The sequence below is a fragment of the Nerophis lumbriciformis genome, linkage group LG39 (assembly GCF_033978685.3).
Source record: "Nerophis lumbriciformis linkage group LG39, RoL_Nlum_v2.1, whole genome shotgun sequence".
NCBI lineage: Eukaryota > Metazoa > Chordata > Actinopteri > Syngnathiformes > Syngnathidae > Nerophis > Nerophis lumbriciformis.
In genome coordinates this window covers 519,066-533,720 of record NC_084586.2, presented here as the reverse complement: position 1 = coordinate 533,720, position 14,655 = coordinate 519,066, and the positions used below count along the sequence as shown (strand labels likewise).

General features: G+C 39.0%; 1 protein-coding gene and 1 long non-coding RNA gene across 3 annotated transcripts; both read right to left on the bottom strand.

Moving 5' to 3' along the window:
- Positions 1-638: 638 nt before the first annotated feature.
- LOC133577910 (uncharacterized) lies at positions 639-4,322 on the bottom strand. Its single transcript, XR_009811785.1, has 2 exons — positions 4,001-4,322; positions 639-3,889 (listed from the first exon to the last, which is right to left on the bottom strand). It is a non-coding gene; the product is annotated as an uncharacterized lncRNA (long non-coding RNA).
- Positions 4,323-6,308: 1,986 nt separating this feature from the next.
- On the bottom strand, positions 6,309-12,847 carry LOC133577803 (zinc finger protein Pegasus-like). Of its 2 annotated transcripts, XR_009811769.1 has the most exons (4): positions 12,385-12,847; positions 11,023-11,211; positions 6,724-8,385; positions 6,372-6,393 (listed from the first exon to the last, which is right to left on the bottom strand). XR_009811769.1 is itself a non-coding variant. In XM_061931830.2 (3 exons), exons 1-3 carry the CDS (start codon positions 12,500-12,502, stop codon positions 7,502-7,504), a joined length of 1,191 nt encoding a protein of 396 aa, XP_061787814.1. In that variant the 5' UTR covers positions 12,503-12,847; the 3' UTR covers positions 6,309-7,501. The 2 variants fall into 2 exon arrangements, 1 of the variants encoding a protein (XP_061787814.1); XM_061931830.2 differs by having other exon boundaries at positions 6,309-8,385.
- Between the last annotated feature and the right edge of the window lie 1,808 nt (positions 12,848-14,655).

The following is a 14,655-nucleotide window of genomic DNA, read 5'->3' as shown; positions in this document are numbered from 1 at the left end:
GTTATGTTTAACACACATGGAATTTAACTTCAGTAGACTGCGCTCTCTTTGTACAAAGTAAACATTAAATATGAACAATTAACTAAAAATATAAACTAGTAATTAAAGACTAATATGTACAAGACTGATGAGACAAGATGACACTTTTACTGTAAATACAAAGCTTTATCACTTGGACTGTTCAACCCCAGGCCACTCTTGTAGCTGAATGTTTTCTACATTTTAAGATTAGGAACCATATGTGGCACTCTGGACATCATTCGTTCATTCATTGGTATTATTTATGTTCTTAACTGGGCCACCCCCATATCTTTATAAATGACATGTCATTTGTAAAGACATGCCAGGCTGACAATAGGATCATGTAAACAACACTGCCAGAGCCGCAATGAGTTTATATATTATTTTTATATTATTGGCAGAAATAGAGGGGCCCAAAATCAAATTTTGCTTAGGGCCCCATGGAGGCTTGGGCCGGCACTGCTAGCAACGCATCATGTAGTAACGGTAACTGAGTTACTGAATATAAAAAAATTACGCGTTAGATTACTAGTTACCGCCGAAACAAACGGCGTTACAGTAACGTGTTACAAAGTAAGTCGTCAGTGCGGCTGGATCAAAAGAGACATCGAAGACGCTTTACTGAACCAAAAGTTGCTTTATTACAAGTGAGTGTCATTACACAGGACTGCAGTACCTGGAGGAGTCTAAACAAATGAGGCACTCTTAACTTGGAGGAGCCGAACCACAGTCTTATATTCTTTCTTTCTCTGCCTGGGTGTGTGTTAATTCAGGAAAGTACAACCTGGCCATGTAAGGAGATGTTCGTGTGTAAGTGACTGGGAAGACCACAGATGTATACCATAACTAGTCAGTTGATGTCAAGATAAGCATGGAATCTCTCCTCCAGGATAGAGCTATCACTTTTGCATTCCGAAGTCTGAATTTATTGCCTCTTCTCGTGAGAGGGTTATCCCAGTCCACATACCAATGTCCAACTAAGGCTCCTTCATTTATTATGGACTCAACCATTATTTACTTAAACCTGGTGGTTCGCTTTCTCCAAGGTGAATATAAACATTCACCATAAGTAGAACATAATATGAGTTAATTAATTAACTTCAGTAGAAAGTTACTATTTACAGTATACACATATGTTGTATGTTATAAAACAAATTGACATGTATAAAAAGACATTTGTTATTTACTTGTTGTAAAATACTGTTAATTTGTGATTAAAGTGTTCCGTGTGCAGCTGCCTGTGTAAAAAAAGGAGGTCCCTACAAAGAAATGGTGTAAAATCTTCAGGAAAATGTACACACTCAGTCAAATACGTACATAGTCACCCACTTAAATTTAGGGGTGTATTGATACATCTTTTTCACTTCAGATACAATACTGATATTGAAGCCTTGAGTATTGGTCGATACCTATAATAATCCGATACAATATCAGCACGGATCGTGGTGCATACTTTTATTTTGTAATGGAGTGCACAAAAATTTATTTGCGGTTCTTATTAATCCTGATTCTAAATCGATCATTTTCAAAAATCTATGAAAGAAAAAAAAAAAAAAATTCTTGTTAAATAATAGACTTTTAAAAAGACATTATTAGGCCATCTTTATTCAACCAAAAATATATTTCCTAATCTAATTTGAAAAATGTTCATTATAATTATTATGCAAAATAATAGATTGCAAGTATCATTTTTTGAATCATGAATCGTGTTGAATTGTCACCCCAGGAGCCGGACCGTATCGTCAGGTGCCCAAAGATTCACACCCCTATTTTGTAGTGTGGAATGTTAGAAAAGGCTCTAATATGTAAAATTACTCAGAACAGTACTATGTGTGGAAAAACATTAAACCTATGACAAATTTACGCTGTTGAAGTGGTAATTATTTTTGTTGTTGTCACAATAATTCATTTAAATTAAGCGCAGGACGCAGTAAGTCGAAAGATGCGGACACGTCTGTTACTGGATACTTTCGAATACGCTGCTGCCTTTGAGACTTTGTGTCTGTAAGTAATATGCAACTATACATGTTTATATTGACAAATACCGTGTTTCAGCCTGCAATATTGTTCAATTAAGGACACCATGTGTAGCTTATGTTACTTGGCTGCTGTTGGCCTATACCCGCGGCTCTTTGACCACTCTGATGCAGCTCAGCTGTATACTTGCCGACCCACCCGATTTTCTCGGGAGACCTCCGGTTTTCAGTGCCTCTCCCAGAAATCTCCCGGGGCAAATATTCCCCGATTTACACCCTATCAATAAAATAAGGGCGTGCCGTGATAACACAGCATTTAACGCCATCTACAACCTTGTACTAACAGCGTGACAGCCCAGCCTCATATTGTATGCAGCTTCAGCTTGCACACATAAGTGACAGCAAGGCATACTTGGTCAACAGCCACACAGGCTACACTGACGGTGGTCGTTTAAAACAACTTTAACACTCTTACTAATATGCGCCACTCTGTGAACCAAAACCAAACAAGAATGACAAACACATTTCGGGAGAACATCTGCACCGTAACACAACATAAACACAACAGAACAAATACCCAGAATCCGATGCAGCCCTAACTCTTCCGGGCTACATTATACACCCCCGCTACCACCAACCCCCCCTCGGTTGAGGTGGGCGGCGTTTGGCAAAATCGGGAGGGTTGGCAAGTATGACGCTGTCAAGCGCCATTCATCTAAAACTTGCGGGCCGCACTAACATTACATTTTCATATTAAGGTGCGAGCCGCGTGTCTGAGACCCTTGGTTTATACATAGCACAAAGCAAAAAAAAACTTTATATGCAGTGTTATTTCATTTTAAATTTCAGAAGAGTTTTGTGGCTCCCATTGTTTTCTTTATTTTGTGAAACGGGTCAAAATGGCTCTTTGAGTGGTAAAGGTTGCCGACCACTGGCCTATACCTTACCATGTTTACCTCTTGACTAAAATAGAAGGATAAGATCAACCCTATGTGCTTGTTGGAGGACGTTTAGATGTCAACCGGCTGTCCAAATTTGCACAAGTCAACACGCTTGTATCGGACTGATATCAATATGGGATCAGGACACCACTCCTCTATGAGTCTTACAAATGACTGGTTTGCTGGCAAGGAGAAACTACTAGCTGCGTTCAATCAGGGTCACCCAAAAAGCGCGTAGCTTTTGAGTAGAACCTACAGTGGCATGTAATCATGAAAGCGCAACTGAAGGTCACACCTTAGAAAGACTATTTCCTCAAAGTGTTAAGATACAGTGGAACCTTGATTTACAGACCCATCTATGTGTGAACTTTTCGGTTTGTGAACTTTTAGATCGCGCTAAATATGCCTCCGTGTGCGAACCATGTGTCTGTATACGAATACGTTCATTCATTTTGGCAGCTGTTTTGTGCTTGCTCGTATTGAAGAGATTGAGGAAACCATTTTTGTGTTACAGCAAGTTTTTAATTGTAAGGTAAACTGATTTTTTGGGAAAAAAGATGCCAACGCAGACTACCTCTTGTTCAAAGCCCCTCCCAGCAGGCACAAGATATTGATACAACGTTGATTATACATATTTGTTTTTTAAAACTGACTTCTGAACAATGTTGCGAAATTAGTTGTATTTGTAAATTGAGACAGCGTTGGTGTCTAACGTTGGATCCACGTTGTTGGTCAAATCAACGTCACATCGTGACATTGAATAAATGACGTCAAAAAGCATAATGTTTCAGCGTTTTATTTGAATTGTAGAATATTGGTTTAGAAATGACCAAATTTCAATGGTCAAATCAACGTCACAACCTGACATTGAATAAATGACGCCAAAAAGCATGTTGTTTCAACGTTGTAGTGGGAAATGACCAAATTTCAATGGTCAACTCAACATCAGAACTCAGAACCCAACATTGATTAAACACTGTCAAAAAGCGTACTGTTTAAACGTTGTATTTGTATTGTAAAATATTGGTTTAGAAATGACCAAATTTCAATGGTCAAATCAACCTCACAACCTGACATTGAATAAATGACGTCAAAAAGTATGTTTTTCCAACGTTGTATTTGTTTTGTAAAATATTGGGTGAGAAATGACCAAAATTCAATGGTCAAATCAACGTCAGAACTCAGTACCCAACATTGATTAAACTAGGGCTGCAACGAACAACTAATTTGATAATCGATTAATCTGTCGATTATTACTTTGATTAATCGATTAATAATCGGATAAGAGACCAACTACATTTCTATCCTTACCAGTATTTTATTGGGAAAAAAAAACATTATACTGGCACCATACTTATTTTGATTATTGTTTCTCAGCTGTTTGTAAATGTTGCAGTTTATAAATAAAAGTTAAATAAATGATAATGATAAATGGGTTGTACTTGTATAGCGCTTTTCTACCTTCAAGGTACTCAAAGCGCTTTGACACTACTTCCACATTTACCCATTCACACACACATTCACACACTGATGGAGGGAGCTGCCATGCAAGGCGCTAACCAGCACCCATCAGGAGCAAGGGTGAAGTGTCTTGCTCAGGACACAACGGACATGACGAGGTTGGTACTAGGTGGGGATTGAACCAGGGACCCTCGGGTCGCGCACGGCCATTCTTCCACTGCGCCACGCAAAAAAAGCCTCTGCGCATAGCATAGATCAGGGGTCTGCAACCCGCGGCTCCGGAGCCGCATGCGGCTCTTTGACCACTCTGATGCGGCTCAGCTGCATACTTGCCGACCCTCCCGATTTTCCTGGGAGACTTCCGGATTTCAGTGCCTCTCCCAGAAATCTCCCGGGGCAAATATTCTCCGATTTTCACCCAAACAACAATAATAAGGGCGTGCCGTGATGGCACAGCATTTAGCGCCCTCTACAACCTGTACAAACAGCGTGCCAGCCCAGCCACATGTTGCATGCAGCTTCTGCTTGCACACGTAAGTGACAGCAAGGCATACTTGGTCAACAGCCATACAGGTCACACTGAGGGTGGCCGTACAAACAACTTTAACACTGTTACAAATATGTGCCACACTGTGAACCCACACCAAACAAGAATGACAAACACATTTCGGGAGAACATCCGCACCGTAACACAAAATAAACACAACAGAACAAATACCCAGAATCCCATGCATCCCTAACTCTTCCGGGCTACATTATACACCCCCGCGCTGTTTGTACAGGTTGTAGAGGGCACTAATTGCTGTGCCATCACGGTACACCCTTATTATTGTTATTTGGGTGAAAATCAGCAGACATTCGATAGAATAGTTGCCCTGAAATTCGGTAGTCTCCCGGAAAAATCGGGAGGGCTGTCAAGCGCCATTCATATAAAACTCGCGGGCCGTATTAACATTACATTTTCATATTAAGGTGCGGGCCGCGTGTCTGAGACCCCTGGTTTATACATAGCACAAAGCAAAATAAAACTTTGTATGCAGTGTTATTCCATTTTAAATTTCAAGAGTTTTGTGGCTCCCATTGTTTTCTTTATTTTGTGAAACTGGTCAAAATGGCTCTTTGAGTGGTAAAGGTTGCCGACCCCTGGCATAGATCCAACGAATCGATGACTAAATTAATCGCCAACTATTTTTATAATCGATTTTAATCGATTTAATCAATTAGTTGTTGCAGCCCTAGATTAAACGTTGTCAAAAAGCATGTTGTTTCAACGTTGTATTTTTGTTGTAAATATTGGTTCAGAAATTACCAAATTTCAATGGTCAAATCAACGTCACAACCTGACATTGAATAAACGACGTCAAAAAGCATGTTATTTCAACGTTGTATTGTTTTGTAAAATATTGGGTGAGAAATTACCAAATTCAATGGTCAGAACTCAGAACCAAACATTGATTAAACGTTGTCAAAAAGCATGTTGTTTCAATGTTGGATTTGTGTTGTAAAATATTGGTTTATAAATGACTAAATTTCAATGGTCAAATCAATGTCACAACCTGACATTGAATAAACGTCATCAAAAAGCATGTTTCAACGTTGTATTTGTGTTGTAAAATATTAGTTTATAAATGACTAAATTTCAATGGTCAAATCAATGTCACAACCTGACATTGAATAAACGTCGTAAAAAGCATGTTGTTTCAATGTTGGATTTGTGTTGTAAAATATTGGTTTAAAAATGACCAAATTTCAATGGTCAAATCAACGTCACAACCTGACAGAATAAACGTCGTCAAAAAGCGTGTTGTTTAAACGTTGTAATTGTGTTGTAAAATATCGGTTTAAAAATGACCAAATTTCAATGGTCAAATCAACGTCACAACCTGACATTGAATAAATGACATCAAAAAGCATGTTGTGTCAATGTTGTATTTGTGTTGTAAAATATTAGTTTATAAATGACTAAATTTCAATGGTCAAATCAACGTCACAACCTGACATTGAATAAACGTCGTCAAAAGCATGTTGTTTCAACGTTGTATTTGTGTTGTGAAATATTGGGTGAGAAATGACCAAAATTCAATGGTCAAATCAACGTCAGAACCCAACATTGATTAAACGTTGTCAAAAAGCATGTTGTTTCAATGTTGGATTTGTGATGTAAAATATTGGTTTATAAATGACTAAATTTCAATGGTCAAATCAGTGTCACAACCTGACATTGATTAAACATCGTCAAAAAGCATGTTGTTTCAACGTTGTATTTGTGTTGTAAAATATTAGTTTATAAATGACTAAATTTCAATGGTCAAATTAATGTCAACCTGACATTGAATAAATGTCGTCAAAAAGCATGTTGTTTCAATGTTGTATTTGAGTTGTAAATATTGGGTGGGAAATGACCAAAATTCAACGGTCAAATCAACGCCAGAACTCGGAACCCAACATTGATTAAACGTCGTCAAAAAGCATGTTGTTCCAACATTAGGTTTGAGTTGCTCCACGTCAGGACCTAATTCAGCAAGTTGTCACCATTGTTTTAATGTCTTGTGCCTGCTATCTTTGCTGATGTTAACCAGAATGAGCATTATTGGTTAAGTATGCAATGTAAGTGGATTTATTTAAATTTTTATGTTTATTATTGTTGTTAAAGTGAAAGTTTTTTGTGATTTCTGATCATTTGTGAGGGCACCAATGGGACTTCTGTGTGTTGGCAGCGCAGTGCATACAGGACAGTTGAACTTGTTTTAGATTGTTAATAAAGACAGTAGATTCATCACCTCCTAGTTATGACATACAGTAGTGTATAGCACGTATTATTGTGCTCAAAGTGTACAAACCTTCACTAAAATATGGACTTTTGTCGAGGCTGGAACGCATTATTCATATTTACATTGTTTCTTATGGAGAAATTTGCTTCACTATACATACTTTTTGATTTAAGAACACTATTCAAGAACCAAATAGGTCCGTAAAACGAGGCTCCGCTGTACTCAACTGCAGAGAGCATCAGGCGTCTGTTTGCAGATATACAGTAGTTACCTTTTTAAACTCCCCAGAAAGATGTGGGCTAAAGCAACAAAACGTTGAATATTTAAAAAGTCACTTCTTGTGTTGTCCTTGAGCGAAATGGCAGGCAAAGTCGTACTTGTCCGTGCACGTGTGTCCGCAGATGTTGCAGCGGAAGGGGTGTTCGTAGACGTGGCAGCCCATGTGGATGGTGTGCAGGATGTTGTCGGGGAATTGGATGTCACAGTGCGGGCACCTCTGCGGCTCCTCTCGCTCCGGCGTGGCGGTGAGCGGCGTGCCGGGCCGGCTGTTGCTGACACACAATGCGGCGTCAATCGCGTCCAAGCCGTGCACCGACGCGGGGCTCCTGCGGTCTGAGGCGGGGTGTTCCGTTTTGGGCGTTCGAGTCTGGACGCCGTTGTGGCACGGCGCGGCCCGCGCCCCCGTGACCTCCTGTATCACTATTGGCTTCTCATCCCTGCCGGGCGATACTTGAGAGGCCTCGGGGTCGACCGGCTGGAGCGACGCCAGCTGCTCCAGCGGGTTGTTGAACGTCAGACCGTTAACGCCTCTGTTGAAGTCGTTCTGGAACACCCGGGGGGGGTTCCTGTGCTCGCCGATTGGCATGTGGTGGTGATGCTGGTGCGGCAGCTCGTTGGCGTAGTCCAGCTTGGGCACGGCCACAGGCGGCGGGCTGAAGTTGATGAGCAGGCGCCGGCCGAAACCCAGCGAGCCGGTCCTCTTCTGGAGCGTGGCCAGACCTCGTTTGCTGGCGAAGGGCGGGCGCGCCACCCGGGCGGGCACCAGCTTGTGGCGCCGGCGGCGGTGATGCGACAGGTTGCTGCGGTCGCTGCAGCGGAAAGCGCACAGGTCGCACTTGTACGGCTTCTCGCCGGTGTGCGAGCGCATGTGGGCCTCCAGGTGGCGCTCGTACGCCGAGGCAAACGGGCACAGCTGGCAGCGGTGAGGCTTTTCTCCTGACAGACACAGAGGAGGGGAAATTTACACCGGGGATAAATAAACCACCTGTTTCTTGTGGGTGATCATTAGAGATGTCCGATAATGGCTTTTTTGCCGATATCCGATATTGTCCAACTCTTAATTACCGATTCCGATACCGATATATACAGTCGTGGAATTAACACATTATTATGCCTCATTTTGTTGTGATGCATTAAACAATGTAACAAGGTTTTCCAAAATAAATCAACTCAAGTTATGGGAAAAAAAAGCCAACATGGCACTGACATATTTATTATTGAAGTCACAAAGTGCATTATTTTTTTTTAGCATGCCTCAAAACAGCAGCTTGGAATTTGGGACATGCTCTCCCTGAGAGAGCATGAGGAGGTTGAGGTGGGCGGGGTTAGTTAGGGGGTATATATTGTAGCGTCCCGGAAGAGTTAGTGCTGCAAGGGGTTCTGGGTATTTGTTCTGTTGTGTTACGGTGCGGATGTTCTCCTGAAATGTGTTTGTCATTCTTGTTTGGTGTGGGTTCACAGTGTGGCGCATATTTGTAACAGTGTTAAAGTTGTTTATACGGCCACCCTCAGTGTGACCTGTATGGCTATTGACCAAGTATGGATGGCATTCACTTGTGTGTGTGAAAAGCCGTAGATATTATGTGATTGGGCCGGCACGCAAAGGCAGTGCCTTTAAGGTTTATTGGCAGAGGCTCTGTACTTCTCCCTACGTCCGTGTACACAGCGGCCTTTTAAAAAGTCATACAATTTACTTTTTGAAACTGATACCGATCATTTCCGATATTACATTTTAAAGCATTTATCGGCCGATAACATCTCTACAAATAATCCTCTTGACAAAACATTCAAGTTTCGTTCAAATTGGTGCCGTTTCAAAAACACCATGAAGACCACATTGAACTTAGACTTACTCTGTGTTCATACAAAGTAATTATAGTTGTAGTCAAAAGTGTACATACACTTGTAAAGAACATCATGTCATGGCTGTCTTGAGTTTCCAATCATTCCTACAACTCTTTATTTTTTTGTGATAGAGTGATTGGAGCACATACCGGTACTTGTTGGTCACAAAAAATATTCATGAAGTTTGGTTCTTTTATGAATTTATTATGGGTCTACTGAAAATGTGACCAAATACAGCAATGTTAATATTTGCTTACATGTCCCTTGGCAGGTTTCACTGCAATAAGGCGCTTTTGGTAGCCATCCACAAGCTTCTGCTTGAATTTTTGACCACTCCTCTTGACAAAATTGGTGCAGTTCAGCTAAATGTGTTGGTTTTCTGACATGGACTTGTTTCTTCAGCATTGTCCACACGTTTAAGTCAGGACTTTGGGAATTAATTCTAGCCTGATTTAGCCATTCCTTTACAAAAATTGAGTTGTTTGGCCACAATACCCAGCAATATGTTTGGAGGAGAAAAGGTGAGGCCTTTAATCCCAGGAACACCATTCCTACTGTCAAGCATGGTGGTGGTAGTATTATGCTCTGGGCCTGTTTTGCTGCCAATGGAACTGGTGCTTTACATAAAGTAAATGGGACAATGAAAAAGGAGGATTACCTCCAAATTCTTCAGGACAACCTAAAATCATCAGCCCGGAGGTTGGATCTTGGGCACAGTTGGGTGTTCCAACAGGACAATGACCCCAAACACACGTCAAAAGTGGTAAAGGAATGGCTAAATCAGGCTAGAATTAAGGTTTTAGAATGGCCTTCTCAAAATCCTGACTTAAATAAACGCATGGACAATGCTGAAGAAACAAGTCCATGTCAGAAAACCAACAAATTTAACTGAACTACACCAATTTTGTCAAGAGGAGTGGTCAAAAATTCAAGCAGAAGCTTGTGGATGGCTACCAAAAGCGCCTTATTGCAGGTCAACTTGCCAAGGGACATGTAAGCAAATATGAACATTGCTGTATGTATACTTTTGACACAGCAGATTTGCTCACATTTTCAGTAGACTCATAATAAATTCATAAAAGAACCAAACTTCATGAATGCTTTTTGTGACCAACAAGTATGTGCTCCGATCACTATCACAAAAAAAATAAGAGTTGTAGAAAGTATTGGAAACTCAAGACAGCCATGACATGATGTTCTTTACACGTGTATGTAAACATTTGACCACGACTGTAAACTGTAAGTCACTACCCAAAAAGCGGTTTGTATTACATTGGGTCGAGGGGGAGGAGTCATGCACCTCTTGCTTGGTATATAATAACTATTTGCTTGCCAGACAGAATTGCTATTGCGACATCCGGTGGACACATTCAGAACAGCAGTGTCTTTCATTTAAATATGCAGCTCAACTTTACACTGAGCCAAATCTGGCGGGCCGGATTAAACCTGTTTGTGGACCGCATGTTTGACTTCCCTGTGCTAAAATGTGTGGCACTAATAAAACATTGTGTTACGTTAGTCTAGCATGCAGAAATAGAAGGCTTACATTGCCAGTGTGCATGTCTAATAAAATAAGAAATGTAAGTTAAAAAAAAGCAATACAAAATGTAAATACTGAGGTGTTTGTATAAAATAAAACAAACGACATTGCATGAATCATAATGATTTCAAAATAAAAGCTTATGATTGCATTGATAAAAAAAAATAATAATAATAAGGCAGGCTGACCTGTATGGATGCGGATGTGCTCAATCAGACGAGCCATGCCTTTGTTGGCGTAGCTGCAGAAGCTGCACTTGTACTTCCCGTCACACGTCCTCTCCAGACCGTCCATCTGCACCTCGGACCCCTCCTCCAGGGGCAGGCTCACCTCCACGGATGCTGGGTCCACGCCGTTCTGCTCGCTCCTCGGACCAACTATCGCACAAACCCAAACACACAGTCTCCATCACCAGATCGCACACATATAAGATCCATGATTCCTACCTGGATCCTTCTCAAACGTATAAGGTCCATGATTCCTACCTGGATCCTTCTCAAACGTATAAGATCCATGATTCCTACCTGGATCCTTCTCAAAACGTACAAGATCAATGATTCCTACCTGCATCCTTCTAAAACGTATAAGATCCATGATTCCTACCTGGATCCTTCTCGAACGTATAAGAGCCATGATTCCTACCTGGATCCTTCTCAAACGTATAAGAGCCATGATTCTGGATCCTTCTCAAATGTATAAGATCCATGATTCCTACCTGGATCCTTCTCAAACATAAGATCCATGATTCCTACCTGGATCCTTCTCAAACGTATAGGATCCATGATTCCTACCTGGATCCTTCTCTAACGTATAATATCCTTGATTCCTACCTGGATCCTTCTCAAACGTATACGATCCATGATTCCTACCTGGATCCTTCTCAAACATATAAGATCCATGATTCCTACCTGGATCCTTCTCAAACGTATAAGATCCATGATTCCTACCTGGATCCTTCTCAAACGTATAAGATCCATGATTCCTACCTGGATCCTCGTATACGATCCATGATTCCTACCTGGATCCTTCTCAAACATATAAGATCCTTGATTCCTACCTGGATCCTTCTCAAACGTATAATATCAATGATTCCTACCTGGATCCTTCTCAAACGTATAAGATCCATGGTTCCTACCTGGATCCTTCTCAAACGTATACAATCCATGATTCCTACCTGGATCCTTCTCAAACGTATAATATCCATGATTCCTACCTGGATCCTTCTCAAACGTATACGATCCATGATTGCTACCTGGATCCTCGTATACGATCCATGATTCCTACCTGGATCCTTGTCAAACATATAAGATCCTTGATTCCTACCTGGATCCTTCTCAAACGTATAATATCAATGATTCCTACCTGGATCCTTCTCAAACGTATAAGATCCATGGTTCCTACCTGGATCCTTCTCAAACGTATACGATCCATGATTCCTACCTGGATCCTCGTATACGATCCATGATTCCTACCTGGATCCTTCTCAAACATATAAGATCCTTGATTCCTACCTGGATCCTTCTCAAACGTATAATATCAATGATTCCTACCTGGATCCTTCTCCTCACAGATGGACCCTGAGATCATGTTGACATGCTGGGTCTGCTGGCTCAGGTATTCTTGGAATTCCCTCACAAAATCCACCGGTTCAGTCTTGATCTCCTCCATTGTGCTCCTTTTAACGCATAAAAACCTAAACAAAACCAAACAAAAACTCCTACCAGACACTTTTTTTGTTTTGTTTTGTTTTGTGTCAAAGATCTGCTTTGATCGATGCTAGCACGGTGGCTAACGTTAGCACGCTAGCTGCAGCCCTTTGTGAGCTAACGTGTCGCGGCCATGTCGTCGGTTAAAAGGCGTTTGTAACGCTAAGTATCACAACACCATGATGGTTCATCGGGATTAATCATAAAAATGATTATAAATCCCTCATCGCGGGGTCGCTAGCGAACGCCTGTGTAGCGTCCGTGTGTTTCCAATAGGGGGCTCGGAGGGTCGATACAAATGTCGATACTAGATTGACTGTCGATAGTTATTCTTACAGTTACCGATGTGTTCAAATATAGATTATTGTATATTGTTAACACAGAAGGGACAGATGATTTTAATTCAAACCAAAACTGTTTTTTGTTTTTTTTTGCTTTAATTTTAAACAAAAAGGAATACATATTTTATTGTGTTACATTGTTCTATTGTTGTGTACTTGTAGGCATGTTTATGTTTTTTTATTTAATTATTTGCTATTTTAATGCATATTTCTTACTATATGCGAACTATTTCTCTTGTGGATCAATAAAGTTTGTCTATATTTTATATATAGTGCTTTTTGTTGTTTATGTGGAATGCTTATTTAGTTTTTACAACTTGTATTAATTGGTTTGTATATAGAATGTTCTCTTCTTATTGTGATTTTTATTTATTTGCTATTTTAATGCATATTCTTTTCTATATTTTATATATAGGGCTTTTTGTTGTTTATGTGTAGTGCTCATTTAGTTTTTACCATTTTTATTGATTAGTTTGTATATAGAATGTTCTGTTCTTATTGTGATGTTTATTATTTATTTGCTATTTTTATGCATATTCCTTACTATATTTTATATATACTGCTTGTTGTTGTTTATGTGTAGTGTTTATTTAGTTTTTAACATTTTTATTGATTGGTTTGTATATACAATGTGCTGTTCTTATTGGGATTTTTTTTTTATTTGCTATTTTTAATGCATATTCCTTACTATATTTTATATATAGTGCTTTTTGTTGTTTATGTGTAGTGCTTATTTAGTTTTTACCATTTTTACTGATTGGTGTATACATAGAATTATTGTTTTTTTTTGCTTTCATTTTTTACTTTATTTTGTTTGTACAAAAAGGAATAAATGTATTATTGTGTTACTTTGTTATATTGTTGTGTACTTGTAGGCATTTTTATGTTTTTTTTTATTTGCTATTTTAATGTGTATTCCTTACTATATTTTATATATAGTGCTTTGTGTTGTTTATGTGTAGTGCTTATTTAGTTTTTACCATTTTTACTGGTTGTTTTGTATATAAATGTTCTAGTCTTATTGTGATTTTTATTATTTTGTTCTTACCGTTCTGTTTTTAATCTGTACAGCCCTTGGGGCTGTTTTAAAATTGTGCCATATAACTGAATAAACCTTACACCTTGAAATGTGTCATATTATTTAACTTGTTATAAAGACATTTGATGATTAAAACAATGTATTTTTTGTTTTTGTTTTTCCCCAAAATCCTTCTCTGTAATAACCTTGGTAGAAAAATTAAAGGTAAACATGACAATGTTCTTAATTATATTAAATGTCAAGTAAAAAGTATGTTTGTTCTTAGCAATAAAAAAAACATTTAAAAAAATGTACAACATTTTAAACATAAAAAAATATTTTAAACATTTTCAGAATCAGCTTTATTGGTTAAGTATGTTTAACACACATGGCATTTGACTTGGTAGGCTGTGCACTATTTTTCAATGTAAGAAATATATTAATGATTTACCAAAAAAATATACACAGTACGTAAATAACTAATATTTGTATGTGGAAGGCTAATAGGTAATAGTGCAGTGGAAAATAGAGCAAAGCAAAAAGTGTTATACAATTTTTTCAATGTTTAAAATGCTATAATGGTAAAAATAGATAATATAAATAATATAAAATATAATATAAAATTAGATAATAAGATAATATAAAAAATAGAACAATTTCCCTTGTGGATCATTAAAGTTTGTCTAAGTCTGTCTACGTCTAAATTGTTTGAATAGTTTTAAAATGTTTTATAGTGTTTGAATTGTTTTTAATGTT